We start from the raw sequence: 22,358 nt of genomic DNA on the forward strand, positions 1-22,358 counted from the left end.
AGCAAAACACCCACTAACCCCTGGACATATGATGTTCTTTCTAAAACCGAAGTTAAGAGAGAAAACCAAGCGACAACATCTCACTCTCCTTTATGAAGCTAATATGGAAGTATCTGAAACTTGCAATTTATCGAAATTCCGCTAGTCCTGGCTCCAAAATAGAGCACATTTCAATTGTACCCACTGTTAAATGGCCAACTTATCAGCAGAAAAAAAAGGTACAAAGATCGATTTAGGTGTATACAGCTAAAATTACCCTTCATGACAACTGTGAGGGAAGTTAATTTTTTTATAACTCATCCATTTCATTTATATTGAGTTATATAAAGTCTGCATAATTAAGGGCGTGGCCACTTGAGTGACAGCTAGGTCTCGCTGGTCACCATCACCTCAGCTGATTCCGGCTGATTAGCCGCTGAACTCAGCATATACATCTTATTTTTGTTTTGTTTTAATCAACTTTAAACAGTCACTTGCCTATTGAAATTATTTCCTACAATTATCTGATGATATGGCATGCTGTGTGCACTTAATTGTGCTCACAAACCATTCAAGTGTCCTCCATTTCCTAGGTGAGTGAAATTATATACTTGTATACTAGGAGTGTGACAAGATCTCGTATGATGAGATCTTGCAAGATTTAATCGCGACAAGATTTCTCATCAATGTGAAAAGTTGTCTCGTGAGTTGTGATGTTATAATGGAGCGTGAGGGTGAAATTGGCTTTGAAGATTGGAGGCAGAATTGGATTTGAACTGCAAGTGCTTTGCCAGGCTGGCCTCGGAGTCTTAAACTGACCAGCTATATGTTTTTCTTTCCCCTATTTATTTATTTGGCTGGCACATGTACTCCTGTGCGATTGGAAAACTAGTGTAAAGGCGGCACGCCATCTTCACCAGACTCGGGCAAACTCCGCCTCCCTTTCCACTCTGCCCTGAAGCCCCAGCTAGCCCTCTTTGGCCCAAGGTTATCGGCGGGCCGATAAAGGCCAGCCGCTGGCCCAGAGGAAGCCCCGCTTTGGCCCAATCGGGCCCCGGAAGTGACAGTGGAAACGGTACTGGCTCTGGCACACTCACTTTAGGCACGATAGTGAAAACACCGCTACTGTAAGAAATGCATGGTTCCACACAATTCCTTCAGGTTGTCCCAACATAAATCGATTAAATTAGCGTACAAATTTAAGTGGATTGAACATAAAACAATTAAGTTGTCTCCAAAAAAAAAATCAAGAATTTTCTTGTTTCAGCTCATTTTAAATAAGTAGTTTGAACAAGCTGCAAAAATAATATGCTAATGTAGGTTTGGAAACAGTTTTTTGCTTTAAGGGAAATCCTATAGCAGAGAAAGTTTTTTTAATAGTTTGTATTAAATTTCAGAGTGACTGATCATCACTAATCCTCTCACCTGCCTCTGAAGAACGCCAGGTACACAATAGGAGTAAATGCATTCGCAAACTTCAATACGAATGTCTTGAAGATCAGCCTCTCCTCAAAACTCTTGTCAGTCTTTGGCACCTCTGATGGGGTAAAAACAACAGCATGTTCTGGTAAATAACGTTTTGCGACACAACTGACAAGCTATATGTCTTGAACACAGTAAACAGACATACCCATAATAGTGAGCCAACGTGCAACTGCTCCGTAGACCTCATCCATGATGATGATGATAATGAGGTTGATGATGGCGCCGGTGGTTTTAACGGTGGCTCGTATATTAGAACGGAATGTAGGAGTGGAACTCATATGAAGGGCTGTCATAATAGACACCCTGTATAGCACCACACCAAACACGATGGCCAAGGTCACACAGATCTGCATTAAACACACAAAATAATAAAAAAAAATGTTTCTAATTATGATCTAATATTCTACTGACACCAATAGGATGCAGGATGACACTAAATCCAGTGTGTTTGGTTACCAATATGAACATACTCTACCCCAAGGGTTCCCAAACTTCTCAGCCCGCGACCCCCAAATTAACAATGTCAGTGACTCGCGACCTCCATTTTTCAAGGTGGTTATACTGTAAATATATAAACCTTGTAGACACAACTATAGGCATGTATAAACATAAGCACATTGACAACACATAAATGTAACAGTCTATTAACCATATATATTTTTTATATTCATTTATTAATTTATAATATAAAAAGTAAAGGCTGATGACTGATTTTTATTTGTTTATAATAGATAATAATAATATAATAATAATTTTGTTTGGTCCCACTTTATATTAAGTTGCCTTAACTAATATGTACTTACACAGGTATTAATAATTTGTTACAATGCACTTATTGGGTAAAAACATGTATTTACTGTGTACTTATGCTTGATTAAATACATGTATGTAATTACATCTGTAATTAACTTTTGTTATTACATTTGTAAATACACTGTTGACAATCCCTTACTTCTTAACCTACCCTTAAACCTACCCATGCCACCAAACCTGTCCATAACCCAACCTCTATCCCAACTCAAAAGCATCACAAGTGTTCTCAAATACATTATAAACACAGTGAGTACATTGTATTTATTTTGTGATGTCAGTACATAGTAGTTAAGGACACTTAATATAAAGTGGGACCTATATTCAAATAGTTTAATAAAACTTATTTGAGTTTTGGAAATCACCAAGCGACCCCTTGTCATTGTTACGCGACCCCCCAGGGGGTCCCGACCCCCACTTTGAGAACCACTGCTCTACCCTACACTGTAAAACCCAGCAGTCAACGTTATAAAATGAAATGAGTGTAGTTAACTCAAAACTGACTGAAAGTTAATTCTACTCATTTGAAAAGAGTTTTGAACTTAGTGTTGAAGGCAATGAGTAAATTAAATACCTGATCACTTCAACTTAAATGGAGTAAGTTCACAGTACTCATGATTACTTTTTAACTCAAATGGTTTATAGCAATCGGTTTCCTCAAACTGTTTAAGTTGCCTTAACTTATTGGATTTTACAGTACTCCTACACTTAACATATTATTTTCGCTGCTTGTTTAAACTACTTTTTTAAATGAGCTGAAACAATAAATAAACCAGATCTTACCAGAAAAATCATGGTGATGATGATGGTCATGTAAGCTGGCATTCTGTCGGTGCATGTCAGCTTCACATTCCCTGCCTAGAACAAGACACAAATTGTCAAATGTGAAATTAAATCATGAATTGCAATCCAGATTTTTCTGTAGACAATCTAAAAACAATACTGCATAAGAGGGCTAATAATATTGACCTTAAAACGGTTTTCAAAAATTCAAAACTACTTTTATTATGGCCGAAATAAAAAAAACAAGATTTTCTCCAGAAGAAAAAATATTATAGGAAATACTGTGGAAAAATTCCTTGCTCTGCTAAACATCATTTGGGAAATATTTGAAAACGAAAAAACTCACAGGAGGGCTAATAATTCTGACTTTAACTGTACATCTTGCAACAGGAGCTTAGTGGGAAATCAAATGTTTAGATTCTGGCATGGTTTGGCCTCAGAAGGGACAGATAAGGTCAAGCCAAGCAGAGCAAATACAAGCCTCTGGACACGCCTCGCAGATGTGCTGTCAACTAACGTTTCAGTATACGGCAACTGGGTCAACAGCATCTACACTGAGCGTATTATCCAATAATCCAGACAGCAAGGATGGCAAGCATAAGTCAACAGACAAAAACATTGTAAGAATCAGCACAGCCTGCACTGTGCCAGACGCTACAAATAAAGCCAAAATTATTTATCAGCATATGGTCTGGTCCACATTGTAGATTATTCTAGCCAAACACTACCCACATGGATGGGAATGGGTGTATGCAACAATGCGGAAAATAACAAACCGTATGCTTGTGTGTCATTTGTAGAAAAAATATCATTAATAGTCATTTTCCTTCGGCTTAATACATTATTTATCAGGGGTCACCACAGCGGAATGAATCGCTAACTATTCCGGCATACGTTTTGTGCAGTGGATGCCCTTACAGCTGCAACTCAGTACTTGGAAATCCCAATAATATGATATAAACAAATCTGCTATAATAATATGAAAAAGAGAACATACCCTGGCCCGACAAAGAGGCCCAGTGGTTAGCTCTGTCACCTCACACCAAGAAGGTCGCTGGTTCGAGTCTTGGCTGGGTCAGTTGGCATTACTTTGTGCATGTTCTTCTTATGTTCGTGTGGGTTTCCGCCGGGTGCTCAGGTTTCCCCCACAGTCCAAAGACATGCGCTTTAGGTGAATTTATTAAACTACATTGACTGTAAATCATATGCTGGATAAGTTGTCGGTTCATTCCACTGTGGCGACCACTGATGAATAAAGGAACTAAGCTGAAGGAAAATGAATGAATGAATGAATAAATGAATAATGAACATATCCTGTTTACTACTTATTTGTGGTCTGTTCCCCTGATGTATTTTACAACATCTCATGAATTATTTATTGAAATGCACTGAGATTTGTTTTCTTTATCTTCTCAAATGCTCAAGTCTCCTTTCAGGTTTGTTTTTACATGAATAAGTTTCAATTTATTTCCTTCCCTTTTTACTTCTTATCCCTATTAGCTGTGTTCGCTGTACCGCTTTTAAAGAATGTTCATAAAGACAAAAATCTCTTCACTGCTTATATTTTTACATGATCCTAATGGATGAGAAGAATAATGTCAATTAATTTCTCTAGCTTATATATATAATTTTTTTTCTTCCGATTTTTAATTGCATTCATGTGATTGGGTAGATAATGGGAATAACTAATGTTAAACTTTAAACAGTCAGGTTTATCAAAGCACCATAGCGCGAATGTAAGACTTTCTGCTGACCACCAAGAAAGACATACGTAGATGTCACTCTATATATGTCTTTCTTGGTGGTCAGTAGGAAGTCTTACATTCGCCCTATGGTGCAATATATTGATTATTTATGGTTTCTAAATAATAATATAATCATCCAAATATTTGGGTTATGGCTTTTTTAAATATTCATTTCATTTTCCTTCGGCTAAAGTCTCTAATTTCAGAGGTCATCACAGCGGAATGAACCGAAAACTATTCCAGCATTTGTTTTACGCAGTGGATGCCCTTTCAGCTGCAACCTAGTACTGGGAAACACCCATACACTCTCATTCACACTCATACACTATGGACAATTTAGCTTACACAAAAAAAGCTTACCGGAGCACCCGGAGGAAACCTACACGAACACGGGGAGAGCAAGCAAACTCCACTCAGAAATGCCAAATGGCCAAGCCTGGGCTAGAACCAGCAACCTTCTTGCTGTAAGGCGACAGTGCTAACCCCTGAGCCACCATGCTGCTCATTTTAACAAAATTAGAACACAATTTAGTGTTTGCATTAGGTTTTTTTTCTTCTCTTCACCTGAAAAAGTGCCTACTTTGCAAAAGTTATAATATCATAACATGCATTCAAAATGGTAAACAAAACACTTTTAACCCTAACTAGTGGTCACGATTGCTGGTTTCAAGGTATTCTATGGTAAAAAAAAATTACTATGACTATTTAAAGTTGTAATTATCAATAAAACTGTGATTATTACAATATTTAATAACTCATCATAAAAAATCATGGTAAATAATTAAATTTGTATATATACAGAGGGTACAGAAAGTATTCAGACTGTGGTGATTTAAAATGTTACCACTTCAGCCCCAAGTGTTAAACTTTAAAGTCATAACATTTAAATCTCAAGGACGAATGGCAAACTGGAATGGGTGATCCTCCTGACAGAGATCGAGTGATAGTGAGAGATAGAAAGAAAGCGCACAAGAAAAACAACACAGGCACATACATTGGGCCGTAACACCTTCCAACAACACAATGACCCTAAGCACACAGCTAAAATACCGAAGGAGTGGCTTTACAACTCCTTGACTGTTCTTAAATGGCCCAGCCGGAACGTTGATTTAAACCCAATTGAGCATCGCTGAAGAGACCTTAAAATGGCTGTCCACCAACATTTACCAACCTGACATAACTGGAGAGGAGAAATGGCAGAGAATCCCCAAATCCAGATGTAAAAAACTTGTTGTATCTTTCCCCAAAGACTCACGGCTGTATAAAATCAAATGGGTGCATCTACTAAATACTGAGCAAAGGGTCTGAATACTTAGAACTATGTGATATATTTCAGGTTTTCTTTTTAAATAAACCTGCAAAAATGCCAACAATTTTGTGTTTTTCTGTCAATATGGTTTGCAGTGTTTACATTAATGAGGAATAGAAATGAACTTAAATTATTTGAGCTAATGGCTGCAATAAAACAAAGAGTGAAAAATTGAAGGGGGTCTGAATACTTTCTGTACCCACTGTATAAATAGACACACACACACACACACACACACACACACACACACACACACACACACACACACACACACACACACACACACACACACACACACACACACACACACACACACACACACACACACACACACACACAAAACACACACAAAACACACACAAAACACACAGTGTCCAGCACACTATTGAGAAAAGAGCTGAAGCTTGACTTCACATGGCAAACAATATCAAATCCCACAACCCTGTTGGGTTATATACCACATCTTAATGCAATATCGTGTGAAAAACAAGGTAAAAATGGATCCCTGTGAGCCCAACTTTAACAAATAAAACCTTGATTAAGAAAATCAAATGTGCCTACTGTACAAAAACACACAAATGTACATGAAATGATACAAAAAAGAAGTAAACAAATCCAAAATGTAATGATGTGTGTTACAAAACTGCACATTTGTTCAGTTTCAGAAGTGAGACATTTATTTTGAGCATTTTCAGGCCATTTTTACAAAACCTTTATAATACTGATAACCGTAATTTAGAAACTACCATTACTGTGTTAGCGGTGTTGTCGAAATGTATTTTACAGTAGCGATTTAAACCAATGCTGACTCCCAGAAAGGGTGTAAAACCAGCCAATCAGATTAAAGCTCAGAACTGTGAAAGCCATTGGAGCAGATGGCCAGCGAACACGTTGGCCCATAAAACCATACCTTTGGAGATTTCTCTTTCCTCAATGACTTCTTCATGACATGAAACTCATACTCCGCTCTCGGATGACTCTGAGGAAAAAGAGAAACAGCAAATCAGGACATGCACAGGATTTCAAAAGTGATTCAAAAGAGGAGAACAGCAGAAAAAAAGAGAACCGGTTATGGAGCTGGAAGCAGCCATGTGCATGATCAGTGAACAGAACAGAAATTCTGGTAATAGCGACACATTGACATTCAGTGCAAGTGTAATCCTTAAAACCAAAAGCTCTCAGCACCACAACGTCAATCAATAAATAAGAATTCCTTTCTACATTCAGTAGCTTTAGATTTGATTACTTCCTCCTGCTTTATTTGATCCACATAAACAGTGGAAGGCATGCCGGGAAAGACTGACTGCCGAAAGGAAAGTGAGCAGCTTTTGACCTGTAAGGCTGGAGGAAGAGAGAACGGGAATCTCCCAGACCTCCACAACAACAACAGACCAATAGATAGAGAGATAGATAGATAGATAAAGTGCTGGTGAAGTACTTTACACAAGCAAGAAAATGTGACGACGGTGTTGGAAGACGACTTGTGAGGTAAGATGAATTTTGTTAGTACTAAAAATGCAACTGTAAGGTTAGGAAGGAAATAAATTCAGTTTAATACTTTAAATGAACCGGTTCCAAACCTTTTGTTTCCCCTACACAAAACAGGAAAAAAAAACAAAACAGTGTAAAAAAAAACTGTTGGATTTCATGGCACGAAAATCAATAATAATAATAAAAAAAAAAAACATCTTCAATTCTTAACACCCAAGCCTCAGGATAATACAAGTCAATACATGAAAATAATGGTGCACACCTACAAGACATACATAAATCCAGATTATTATCCAATCAGCATTAGTGTGGGATATTGACAAGGTCAACAATGGTGTGCGTGACTAACCTCGGTGTCCTCAAAACCCGTCAGGTCCCAGAGGTAGTTGAGCCTCACTTGCCGTCTCTTCCAGTGCTCCATAAACATGGCGGCTGTGTGACAGAGAGCGGTAAGTTTCATCAAACTCAATCAGCACTGAAAATCTGCTCAGCACCTCAACATCAAAAAGCTACAAATAATTATCTCTTCTCATCGTGAAATATAGTTATCTTGAGCTTTGGAAAACACTAGTACAATATTTTCTAAAAAAGCTGGTTTGGTTAATTCCAAAACTGGGTAAAATATGGACAAATTAAACCCTTGATAGTCTTTAATTCTATCACCTGTAAGGAGACCTGATGGGCAAAATAAGAGCCATAATAGCCGCTTACACTAGGATCACCATTGAGAAAGGGAATGTACTTAAAGGCAAGTTGCGTTCAGCCAAGTTTTGTGCAGATGCTCAGGAGTGCACAGTATATTCCAATGCAAATCACCACTGAAAAAGCAGACTGTTTTATGGTAATACGGAATATAGGAAGTTGATTGTAAATCATGGTAATGTATGCATGATACAGTAAGCCTATAGAGGTAAATGGGATCGAGGTTCCCAAATTCTCAGAGTGCACTGCGCTTTAATGACAGATTCCCATTCTCCCATTCTCAGCACAAGCTGGTCCGATTTCCTTATGTTTTAAGCTAAGAATATTTGGATGACATGTGAGAAGATCTTTTTTTTTTTTTGTATTTCAGTTATTTAAAGGTCCCGTGAAGTGCTTTGAAATGTGCATGTCAAATGTGTTATAATGCAATATTTGACGTTATCCTAACTGAAACACGATGAGAGGCTGGGAGATTGAGTAAAAAACAGAAAATAAATATAAATACATAAAAATAACAATTATTTTTAGAAAACCAATAATGTTTTATTTATCACAGCTCGGCCAGTAAGAGTGGTTGAACTCAAGCGCATCAATTACTTTTTTTTTCTGAATTCTTGGCTCACAGCAATTCAAATGGATACCAAATTTCAAAAATTTTAAAGGTTTAGTTTTCCTATATTACATAAAATCTACTTTTTTGAACTCATACTAGACGATTAGCCCAATTTTCACCAAAAATAAATCAGATCATCTTCAGATGTTTAAAGAAAGCTGAGTAGTGAAACCGTAATTGAATAGTATGCAAACGAATTGTTCAAAGACATCGCAAAAATGAATACGAGACCATATCTCGTCAACTCTCACACCAAAATTGCTGTGTGTTATGACAGATATGATGTTAGATTGCCTGCACATGTTTGCTGCAGCACCACCTAGTGGTCAGGAGATATGAAAAATGGCTATTTTTGCAAATATCTTGTGAAAACTTTAGCCAAAATTCACAAAATTATAATTATATTTAGAGTGTCGTTCCGAGTCGAATGATAACCAATTTTCCTATGTTCACCATTTTGGGTGTCGGCCATTTTGAATAAAAAAGAGAAAAGTTATATTCTTATAGTTATACTTATTATATAGTTATATTAAGTTATAAGTTATATTATTATATAGTTATACAAATGCTTAATGTTTGTATCATCATAGGTATCATCACGGAAAATTGTATGCATCTACAACATAATGCTTTAAAAGTGCTCAAAGATTCAGAAAGTTGTAAAGCAAATTAAAAAAATGCTAATTATGTTTTGATGCATTAACTGCATTGTCTGGTGACTGGTCTTGATAGATTCCTATAATAATTCTGTAATCATTGATACCAAATTTTCAATAATTTGCCAAACTTCCTGTCTGCCATTTTCATTTCATTGGAAAAGCTACTTTTTCAAACTCCTCCTAGACCATAGATCCGATTTTGACCAAATTTGACTCAGATCACCTTCAGATCATGCTGACAAAAAGCTATCGTTGAAATTCGTGTCGATAGGTGTAACAGTTTTTGCTTACTGCACCAACAAATGAGCTGCACAAAAGAACTGCATCTTAGTCTTTATCTCTGCAATGCTTAAATATATATTGACACCACACTTAATGTGGGTCATTGACACCTCACGCTGTCCACAACACATACATTTGGAAACAAGATTGGTCGAGACTATTGGTCAAGAGTTATAAACCAATAAATCAATCTTAGGTACATTGTTTTTACTAATGTTTTACATCTTGAGTAAAGGAAACTTCAAATGTATTCAGAACTCATTATTTCACTTGATCTGGTTCTTCCTGTCAAACTTGCTGTTCATGGCCTCTGGACTGTTTTACACATTCTTCTACAGGACTGTTTTACACATTCTTCTACTGGATATCCTCATTCTGCCTCTGGACAGGTTTTCTCATTCTGCCTCTAGACCGATTATTGGCCCCATTATTGCTGCTTTCGGCTATATATATATATATATATATATATATATATATATATATATATATATATATATATATATATATATATATATATATATAATTATTATTAGTATTATTATTAATTCATTCATTTTCTTTTCGGCTAAGTCTAGTCAGCGGATGGCCTTCCAGCTGCAACCCAACAGTGGGAAACACCCATACACACTCATTCACACACATACACTATGGCTAATTTAATTTATTCAATTCACCTGTACTGCATGTCTTTGGACTGTAGGGGAGCACCCGGAGGAAATCCACACCAACATGGGGAAAACATGATGACTACACACAGAAATGCCAACTGATCCAGCGGGCTCGAACTAGCGACCTTCTTGTTGTGAGATGATCATGCTACCCACTGTGCCACCGTGACACCCTATTATTATTATTATTATTATTATTATTATTATTATACATTTTCAAAACCGATTTGTTTTATTCCTGATTTTTTAGTAGTAGAAAGTAAAATAAAAAATTACATACAGTCAACAGTCATAAACAGATAATATCAGAACCAAATTAGTGCATTACAATCACATCCGAAGGCTCATATGAGACTGAGGATGATGATGCTGAAAATTAAGCATTGAAGGAAAGAAATAGATTTGTATACATATTTGGGGGGACAATTATTATTGTAAACTGTAATAATACTCCAATATTTTTCTCTATATAATTGATTATAGAATTCAGCCTTGGTGAGCACAAAACACTTCTTTTAAAAGCATCAAGTTACATACAAAATTATAAATACTCCAAATAATTAGTCTGTAAATGTTTTTAAACCTGTTCAAAAGTTTCCCACACGTTGTTAATGCTAACTTATGTGTGAACACTCCCAAATATCTATTGACTCCATTTGAAAGGAAACTAAACTGCAAACCTATGACAAAGTTATGAGTGCAGTTCACTTTAAGTACAGTACGTGTGAATGGAGAGCGAATTAAGATATTGATCTAAGTTAAAAAGAATCCCAAAATTTCCACTTTACTAGTAATATGAATGCAAAAAGAACAGATTTTTCCCTTTCTGCTTCGCTTTCAGCAAGTAGCTTTGTCATTGGGTGTCATTTTCCATTTCAAAGCCTGTAACCGCAGGGGATAAAAAAAACGGGAAAGGCAAATTTAGGGCTTTGGCTAGAATAATCTGCTTTTTCAGAAGCTCAGCAGCCAAGCGAGAATGAGTATGGAGGAATTAAAGAGAAGTGTAAAACCAGGGCACAAATCTCTTCAACATTTGTCAGCACAAGCCTGCCCTCAATATGTACAGCAGCAACAAAACTTGTGTGTGTGTGTGGGAGAAAGTGAAGGAGAGTGGAGCTGCTGACCCCATAGTGCCATGAAGATGGCGAAGAAGACGGTGGCCGCGTTGTCGAACAGGTGGCTGGCTCTGGCTGTGCCGCAAGCCGTCACCAGTTTCCAGTAGCTGCAGGCCCGGTCGCACATTGGGCACATGGTGATGTTGTTTCTCTCGTCGCAGATCTCCATACTGAATAAACAAAAAACAAAAGCTGATTTTAGACACAGTTGAAGTCAAAGTTATTAAACATCTTGTGATTTTTCTTTCCTTTTTTAAATATTTCCCGAATGATGTTTAACAGAGCAAAAAGTAAATCAATTTTACAGTATTTTCTATAATATTTTTTTTCTTCTAGAGAAATTATTATTGGTTTTATTTAGGCTAGAATAAAAGCCCTATTTAATTTTCTTTAAAAACATTTTAAGGTCACCAATTTTAGCCCCTTTAAGCTATTTTATTTTCAATTGTCTACAGAACAAATCATTGTTGACTGAGTTAAAAGTCACTGTACAGAAGTGTCTTGAAAGATATGTAGTAAAATATTATGTACTGTCATCATGGCAAAGATAAAATAAATCAGTTATTAGAAATTGGTTATTAAAACTATTATGTTTAGAAATGTGTTGAAAAAATCTAGTTTCTGTTAAACAGAAATTAGTTAAAAATATACAGGAGGGCCAATAATTGACTAATAATTCTGACCTCAACTGTACATAGGCTCAATTCCAAAACTGTTAATTAATTTCTGAGGCACACCTCCTAACCTAAATGGCTATTATATGAAACGCTTTTCACAATAATATGAAAAGTTTTTGCACGCTGACATGTCACTTCCATTACATTTATGCATATGGCGAGCATAATATACTGTACTGTCTGGAATAAATAGGACAGCATTACAATTATATCTGATTTGATGCAGAGTTATTAGCCCCTCTTTTGTTTCTTTTAAAATATTTCCCTAAAAATGTTTAACAGAGCAAGGAAAATTTCACTGTATGTCTGATAATATTTTTTTCTTCTGAAGAAAGTCTTATTTGTTTTATTTTGGCTAGAATAAAAGCAGTTTTTGATTTTTTAAAATCCATTTTAAGGACAAACTTATTAGCCCCTTTAAGCAACTTTTTTACAGAACAAACAATCCTACCTTGCCTAGTTAACCTAATTAACCTAGTTAAGCCTTTAAATGTCACTTCAAGCTTTATAGAAGTGTCTGGAAAAATATCTTCTCTCCGTTAAACAGAAATCAGGGAAATAATAAAAATTCTGATTCTGACTTTAACTGTATAACATGAAAAATTTCATAAGAAATAAACATTCATTCATTCATTCATTCGACCTAGGTCGACCTAGTACTGGGAAACACCCATACACACTTTTGCAATCACACACAGTCATAAGCTACGGCCAATTTAGCTTATTCAATTCACTTGTACTGCATGTCTTTGGAATGTGGGGGAAACCGGGGCATGCAAACTCCACACAGAAAACTGCCAACTGGCCAAGCCAGGACTCGAACCAGCGACTTTCATGCTGCTAACCGCTGAGCCACCGTGCAGCTAAAAATAAACAAACTAAAATAAAATCGTTTTATAATCACAGTTTGACACCTAAAAAAGCCCACTCTCAACAGTGTTAAGAGTGCATGATAGTAAATCTATAGCAGATAGCATAACCAATAAAAACAACTGTAACAACTGACTTGCATTATACAAATTACCAAGGACCACCGATTAAGCTAAAAAAATATTTTTTAATAGGATTGTTCACCAAAAGATTACATTTAACCATTTAATTTCCCCACAGTGCATTCAAATCTTTATGAGTTTCCTTTTTCTTTTGAAAACACAAGACATTTTAAAAATTGCTAGAAACATGTAACAACTAACATTTATAGGACAAAAAAACAAAAACTATTGAAGTCAATGGTTACAGGTTTTTACAGGTTACAGAATTTTACAAAATAACTTATTTTGCAGTAAAAAAAAATAAAAAAAATAATGACAACTTTCAGTTTTATGTGAACAATCCCTTTAGAGTTTCTGATTTGTGCAGAGGATGCCTTTAAGGAGTTGATTTTCCTATAAGAACAAGATCTTGGCCAGAATGTAATGCAACTCTACATGAAAATAAATGTTGAGACATTGCAGAAACTTCTAGAAAACATGACATGGCTGATATCAGATATGTACTAAAATTAAATAAATAAATAAATAAATAAATAAATAAATAAATAAAAATAATAACTAAATAAACAAACAAATAAACAAAACAAATAAAATTAAATGAAACAATAAAATAAAAAATGTAATTACATTAAAAAATAAAATAAAAATAACAAAATAAAATACAAATAAATAAAAATAATTTATTAATTATTAATAATTAATAATTTAAATAAAATAAATAAATAAAAACATACATACATAAACAAACAAACAAACAAACAAACAAACAAACAAAATAAAAAATACAAAAATAAAAATTTATTAAAATTAAAAATTTAATTAAGTAAAAAAAATAATGAAATGAAAAATATAATCAAAATAAAATTAAATAAAATAAAAATACAAAAAATAAAAATAAATAAAAACAAATTAATTAATTTAAATTAAACAAACAAACAAACAAACAAACAAACAAATAAAACATTTTCCACTATACATTTTAGGAATGTCCTTTTCTGACAGTCTTTTTTTATGCATTGTGTTGCCAGAAAAAAAGTATATAAAAGACAGCCCCATTTTACTGACTATCCTTTTGAAACAGACTTCAAATCAGCATTCTGCCTATATTGCTTTCAATTGTGCCTAGGTAGATTTCGCACAAGATTTAAGAACAGCTTGTTTTCAGCAGTGACATCTGTGAAATTAATGAATGTCACTGTGAGGCTGGCAGGGAACATTGAGTCACTCTCATTATACACTACATTACCGTCCATTACAGTCGCACCATTTCAAGCCCACTCTAAACTCTCTAATTACCACGCGCTTCAACATCCATCCAGCGTTGCTTGCAAAGTGCAGCAGCGGCTACTTTCATAAATGGCTAGGCTTTCTTTGCTAAAAATCTTCCCACAAAGTTCAGAGCCATTACGAAATAGTACACAACTCGATCGAGATGTTGTCGGGACTTGTTTGCCAGGGGTGTGAGGCAGTAGAATGTGTTTGATGGCACAGATAAGAATGTGCCAATCAAAATTTTATGGGACACAAACCAATCTGACATAATTGAATACGATTATTGGCTGAAAGTTTTTCTAAAAAAAGGTGTCAACCGTTGAGGGAGGTGCAGCATGGTAAATATTTACTGATAACTATAATGTAACATCTTAAGATTAAAGAGTGGCATGGTGGCTCAGGGGTTAGCACTGTCACCTCACAGCAAGAAGGTTGCTGGTTCGAGTCCCAGTTGGCATTTCTGTCTGGAGTTTGCATGTTCTGCCTGTTTTGGCGTACAGTAGGTTTCCTCCGGGTGCTCTCGTAGTCCAAAGACATGCACTATAGGTGAATTGGGTAAGCTAAGTTGCCTGTAGTGTATGAGAGTGTGTGTGTGTGAACGAATGTGTATGGGCGATTCCCAGTACTGGGTTGCAGCTGGAAGGACATCCGCTGAGTAAAACATATGCTGAAATAGTAGGTGGTTCATTCCGCTGTGGCGACCTCTGAAATAGAGACTAAGTGAAAGGAAAATGAATGAATGAATACGTTTACATTAAAACACTGGTGTCAGAAATGGCAAAGAAATGAAAAAGCCTCGATTACTATGTTCACTACCATAAGATAATTAATGTTAATTTCTTTTTTTTTAGATTTGGTGTATGAATGATGGGTGACAACTAATGCTCTACATCAGGGGTTTCCAAACTCGGTCCTGCAGGGCCAGTGTCTCCAGTGTCTCGCCAGTAGCTCCAACTTGCTTCAACACACCTGCCAGGAAGTTTCTAGAATACCTAGAAAGAGCTTGAATAGCTGTTAGGTGTGACCTCAACTGTAGGTGTGTTTGATTAGGGTTGGAGCTAAACTCTCCAGAACAACGGCCCTCCAGGATCGAGTTTGGACACCCCTGCTCTACATGATTTATATCAGGGGTCATAGATATATACACTAGATATCGCATAGGGACCCTGAGCATGCGTCAATAGCGCCGCCACATTGGTACAGTGCTCCCAGGACAAATGTCATTCAACCGCACTAGTCAAGACAGTGTTATTACGTGAAGATGCGGGACTTTAGCGCTGTCTACGGGTGTAGTAACGAGCAAACAAAGAAAACAAAGCACAAAGGCAGAACATTTCATAGGTAAGATTATGTTTTTTCTGTTTTTGTATGTTCTGAACTTTTGTGCTAATCAGGTAACGTTATTGATGATAACAGTCACTTACTGCATTCACCATACGGCAAAGCAGCTCCAACTCGCACTAAACACTCGGCTTATGCTAGTTTTGTTGAATAAAATCAGCAAACAATGCAAAAGAAATATGACAACGAGATGCTGCGCTGCCAGAAACTTGTATTATTGTCGGCTAACGTTAGTGAAAGAGTCGTTCGGGGGATTCATTCACAAACGAATCACTCTCTCCGTCAGTATGAGAAGTGAAAGCAGAGGAGGTGTGTTTCAGGACACAGATTAGATTAAATTTAACAGGGAGGGTGAATAGTACATTTCTGTACACACAAACACAAGATTTTTGTCAGGAATGCCCGTGTGCTGATTCATCAATGTAGAAAAGTGATGTAAAATTATAATTTTCGTAATTAGAAAAGAAATTACATACTAACATCCAGGAAAACACCCGATCATAGATATATGTGTTTATGTGTATATCTCTGGCTTTGCATGGCCACAGTCCTCCACTGTACCTTGGTCCCGCATTCATTTCAAAGGAGCGCTACCCTGTAGCAAGATGGCGGCGCTATTGACGCATTCCGTCCAATAGACAACAATAGGCCAGGCGACATCTAGTGTATATATCTATGTATCAGGGGTGACCAACCCTGTTCCTGCAGATCGTTCGGCAGGTTTCAATTGCAAAACATATCAAACACTCCTGCCTGTAATTATCAAGTGCTGTTCAGGCCCTAATTAATTGGTTCAGGTATGTTTGATCAGGGTTGGAGCTGAACTCTCCAGAAAGCTAGATCTCCAGGAACAGGGTTGAGCACCCCTGATTTATATAAATGTTTAATGAATGTTTATGATGGAATGTTTAACCATGACTTCCACTGCTAATCTTAAGTGAACTTAATAGGGTAATGTACATCCTGCCTGTGTTTAAACTTCTGTAGTCTTGCATTTATGTGTTATTATGCTACTCTCATGGGGTGGCACGGTGCCTCAGTGGATAGTGGCTAGCACTGTTGCCTCACAGCAAGGTCGCTTGTTTGAATGCCAGCTGAGTCAGTTGGCGTTTCTGTCTGGAGTTTGCATGTTCTCCACGTGTTCGCGTTGGTTTCCTTTGGGTGCTCAGGTGTCCCCCACAGTCCAAAGACATGTGGTATAGGTGAATTGACCCTTCGCTAAGCCCCGCCATCCTTAGTTACTGTTGCTACGCCTGTCAAGTTTTCGTGCCTGGCATGTCTATTACATAAAGTATGCGCCAGTGTCAGACATTGCCAGAGATATAATTAGTCATTTTTGGTAAACAGATGAGATCTCTGAGAAAGACAAAAAAGGACTACAGTATGCATTAAGGCTGGTTTTATACTTCTGCGTCAAGTGATCGGCAATAACACTTCTGAAATGCTAGTCGACAGTGAGGTGTTTATGTTCCTCTGTGTCGAGTTTCTTCGCTGGTGTCTCATTTCCAGGTAGAAACTGGCGGATGTGCAACAACTTTAACCAGGAGGTAAACACAAAACAACAGTTTCAATCTGGAGCTCCTTCACGGGATTCTAAACAATTGCTCCATCGGGCTCGCGCAGCTCTCGGTCCCACCCACACTCGTCAGCGCTACCAAGCCAACCAATCACAGAGCTTGCGCTATGCTTTGTTGTGACGTGCAGTTATATTTTTTGAGAGGTGTGCATCAGCAACGCCGACTGTCACGGCGAGAGCTATGCGTCCACTACGTACGTGCCGTAGCATGCGATTGACGCAAAAGTATAAATCAGCCTTTATAGGGGTAAATTCACGACATAATAGGCAACAGATTAGAAAATAGTTTAATCAAAATTGAAGCTAGGTTAGCCTAGCCGCCTCATATGCTGATCATTCAACAGCTTAGTTCATGCACAGCAGGAGAGGTCAAATTTAAAAAAATAACTAATAATAACAACTAATTAAACCGTGATTTCTCTTTTTTTAACCAAAAACCCTGATAGATTAATTGATGTGCAATTAAATATTGTTACTAATCGGCAAAAAAACATACATGGACACTGCTTCTACATAACTCATTTATAAACAGCCAGAGAGGGGAAATTGATGGATTTGGGCCAAATATTGGCATCATTGACCCACAATAAATGTACAGTACCTATAACTGTGAGCATGTTTGTCTGCTCTTTATACAGTTTCTATTCTAATTTGCAGTTAAGTGAAAAAATTAAATAAACTGAAAAGCAAATCAAAGTATAAATAGCAGAAGTGAACAAATAGATTTTCCCTACCAGCAAATACTAATCAGACACCAAATATAAAAGCAGATACTAACCCGATATTGTCACGATAACCAGCGACCATTCTCCATAGATCGCTGGTTCCCACACAATAACCATGGACTACACTTCCGCCTTTTCCTGGACTACATATTCATACATGCACTTTACCCAGACACAGCCATGCTCACTCATATAGACTGATTACACTCGCAACACCTGAGGACTATCAGAGACTGATTGCATTCACTACATAAGCCACACATTCACCCTTTCAGTTTGCAGAGTCTTGTTAATCTGTTGATAACACTACAACGCGTTTTCCCTGTCTTGTTTCCCGTGTTTCGACCCAGCCTTGTTTATCCTTGTTCTCCTGTTTAGCCGCCTGCCTTACGACCTATAGCCTGTTTACTACGTTTCTGGACTGCCTGTACATACCCGTTTGCACCTGTATTAACCATTGCTTGCCTGACGATTCTAATAAACCTGCACGTGGATCCACACCTCTGTTGTCAGTGTCACTCCCGTCGTTACAGATATAACATCATCACCAATGACTAAATCTCCAAAAGACCAACGAAAACATCAGTGAACTGTAGCTCTGACATGGGCACGAGGGTTATAAATGACTGAAAAACAGCTGCGGGTGAAGTATATTGATCGCAAGCGCTCAGTTATATCTCTGTTTTGTTCTGTTGATGTGTAATCCAAATATTCGTTGCTTGAAACAGATGGAAATATGACTGCTATTAGTATGACTACTATGGCGAGGGCTTAAACGGAGCACTCCACATAATATCGAGCGGAAAAAAAGAAAAAGACAGATGGGAAACATAACCTGCTTTGGTTTTTGTATGAAACACTGTTTAGATCTTATTAGGGTAAGAGGTGTGTGAGTTATTGCAGTCTATCACTGAATGTGTCAAGAATATCAAAACAAAACCAATTTAACTTCGCTCCTTAAGCGCCCCTCACAGAGCTTGATCCACGCTGGCATTTCTCCCTTTCGGTTTTAGATTTTGAAATAAGAAAAAAATTTCACCATCACGTCCAAACTTTAAGGATACCGGGATTTGCACAATCCATATGCACAACCCTTTAGCTTGTTTCCCTCGCTCGAAAGCTTGACAGAGCCCCTGTGTGTAGCTATGATTGCTAAGCCGCGATTGGTGGGTGCTGTTTTTTGGGTGTGGCTTAGCGAAGGGTCAATTGGATGAAATAAATTAGCTGTAGTGTATGAGTGTGTGTAAACGTGAGAGTATATGGTTGTTTCCTAGTACTAGGATGCGAATGGAAGGGCATCCGCTGTGTAAAACATATGCTGGAATAGTTGGTGGTTCATTCCGCTGTGGCAACCACTGATAAATAAGGGACTAAGCAGAAGGAAAACTATTTGATTAAATGCTACTGTTGTGATGGTGTTTGATAGTTGTGTTTGATAGATGTGGTCTCCTCTGCAATAAACTATTCACATACTACTTTTTTGATTGCCACCTGTCCGTTTAAGTGACCGTGGTGCTGTGTTGCCAGATATTTCTACAAAAACAAACAAATAAAAGCTGCTGCTGTGCCTTTATGAGCTCATTCATTCTGCCTGCGTCTGACAGCTACAGTGAGACAGGGACGGGAATTAATTCAGTGATATCTTTTGAATAGTTTCATTTTCCTTTGGCTTAGTCCCTTATTTATCAGGGGTCGCCACAGTGGAATGAACCGTCAACTATTCCAGCATATGTTTAACGCAGCGGATGCCCTTCCAGCAACCCAGTACTGGAAAAAACTCATACACTCTCACATTCACAAACACACTCATACACTACGGCTATTTTAGTTTACTCAATTCACTTATACTGCATGTCTTTTGGACTGTGGAGGAAACCAGAGCACATGGAGGAGACCTACACATATGCCCATAAACATTTAATGGATGTGTGGTGCATGCATGGACTTGTATAAAATGTTTTAATATAGATGGATTGCATGTCATAGAACAATTTTGTGTGAATTTAAAAATATAACTTGCAAAAGTGCAATAAGAATGACCTGGGAATGTTGTCGTCCACAGTAGCGCAGCCGTACAGGAAGACGATCACGCCCACAATGGCTGCTGGGATGAGCATCTGAGTGTACACACCCAGCCAGGCGAAGTACAGGCCCACTTTCTCACCAAAATACTTCCTGGGAAAGAAAAAAGAAATCTCAATATAAAGCATTGAATAAGGCAAAAGCAGTGACAAATTACAATACAGTAAAATACATTCTTTTAAGCCTAAATGTTAATGGATTGTTGAGTCTTATGATATACAGTTGAAGTCAGAATTGTTAGCCCCCCTGTATATTTTTTCCCCAATTTCTATTTAACAGAGAGATTTTTTTAACACATTTCTAAACATAATAGTTTTAATAACTCATTTCTAATAACTGTTTTGATTAAGATCATGGTACATACTATTTTTACGAGATATTATTCAAGATACTTGTATTCAGCTTAAAGAGCAATTTAAAAATTTAACTAGGTTAATTATGCAACTTAGGGTAATTAGGTAAGTCATTGTATAAAGATGGGTTGTTCTGTAGACAATCAAAAACAAAAATTATTATAAAGGGGCTAATAATATTGACCTTAAAATGGATTTAAAAAATGGAAAACAGCTCTTATTCTAGCCAAAAAAAGAAGACTTTTTCCAGAAGAAAAAATATTAGAGCAAATACAGTGAAATTAGATATTAATGGTGATCAAAGTTAATAACAACAGATCTTGGTATTACATATGTCGAATGGAGTTTTTGCAACTTTGTTTTTGTAGAAACTGATCCACTTTGGCAGGACTCTTTGACTTAGTTAAATACAAATTTAATATAAAGTTTAAAATATACAAATATATATATATATATATATATATATATATATATATATATATATATATATATATATATATATATATATATATATATATAATAAATTTCTTGTAACATTCTAAATGCCTTAAAAGTCACTTGAATCATTTGAATTTAAACGCAACCTTTAAACAAGTTTTACCCCAAAACATGCACACGCACGAAATTCAATTACATTGAATTCTAATAATATTTCAACATATTGCTCTTTTGCTGTCTATTTAGAAATGTTAACATTTCTAATAATTCCAGACTTTAACTTTAGACTAATAATTTATTGTGTCCTTTTTATCAAAACATGCTCATCCTTCATTTACACTAATCATTTCCAATTTCTACTCACTTATATACAATTGAGGTCAGAATTATTAACCCCCTTTGAATTTCTTTTCTTATTTAAATATTTCCCAAATTATGTTTAACAGAGCAAGGACATCTTCACAGTTTGTCTGATAATATTTTTTTTTTATTTGCTTTAGCTCAGCTAGAATAAAAGCAGTTTACATAAAAAAAAAAATAAAAAAAAAAACATTTTAAGGTGAACATTATTAGCCCCTTTAAGCTATATATATATTTTTCGATAGTCTACAAAACATTTCATCATTACACAATAACTTGCTTAATTACCCTAACCTGCCTAGTTAACCAAATTAACCTAGTAAAGCCTTTAAATGTCACTTTAAGCTGTATAGCAGTGTCTAGTCAAAACTTATTTACTGTCATCATGGCAAAGATAAAGGAAATCAGCTATTAGAGATGAGTTATTAAAACTATTATGTTTAGAAATGTGCTGAAAAAATCTCTATTAAACAGAAATTGGGGAAAAGAACAGGAGGGCTAATAATTCTGACTTTAACTGTAATTCAAAAGCTATAATTTAATAGTTCATATAAAGCAGAAAATTCAATAAATACAACCATATGAATTACATTGATTTAACAGCTGCACTAGAAAAAAAATAGCACAGTATTGTATGCTTAATTTGAACAAGAAAATAATCATGAAACATTAAATAATCGCTATAGAAAGCAAAAATGTAACTTTCTCAAGCATCAACATATTGTTAAAACATGAATTTTTATTTTTTTGTGATTGTATTACTTAAAAGGTAATGCTTCATTAATTATCTATATGATCTTTAATAATAATTACTTTTGGATCCTTAACAAGTGGGAGGCACATATGCAAACTGTCGTAATTCCTACACCCTTCACATGATTTCTATGTAAATACCCTCCAA

At 36.2% G+C, this 22,358-nt stretch overlaps 1 protein-coding gene across 19 annotated transcripts in view; it reads right to left on the minus strand.

Annotated features, from left to right (window-relative positions):
• Positions 1-22,358, minus strand: part of ano1a (anoctamin 1, calcium activated chloride channel a) — a 330,549-nt gene that overhangs the window by 31,730 nt on the left and 276,461 nt on the right. For 16 of the 19 annotated variants that reach the window (XM_073906384.1, XM_073906385.1, XM_073906379.1 and 13 more), the window contains 7 exons: positions 20,265-20,399; positions 11,651-11,811; positions 7,952-8,034; positions 7,022-7,090; positions 3,058-3,132; positions 1,610-1,811; positions 1,405-1,516 (listed from right to left, as the gene is read on the minus strand). In XM_073906384.1, the coding sequence (XP_073762485.1) occupies positions 1,405-1,516; positions 1,610-1,811; positions 3,058-3,132; positions 7,022-7,090; positions 7,952-8,034; positions 11,651-11,811; positions 20,265-20,399 (837 nt within the window). 19 annotated transcript variants of the gene reach the window in all.

This window comes from Danio rerio, chromosome 7, assembly GCF_049306965.1.
Source record: "Danio rerio strain Tuebingen ecotype United States chromosome 7, GRCz12tu, whole genome shotgun sequence".
NCBI classification, from domain to species: Eukaryota; Metazoa; Chordata; class Actinopteri; order Cypriniformes; family Danionidae; genus Danio; species Danio rerio.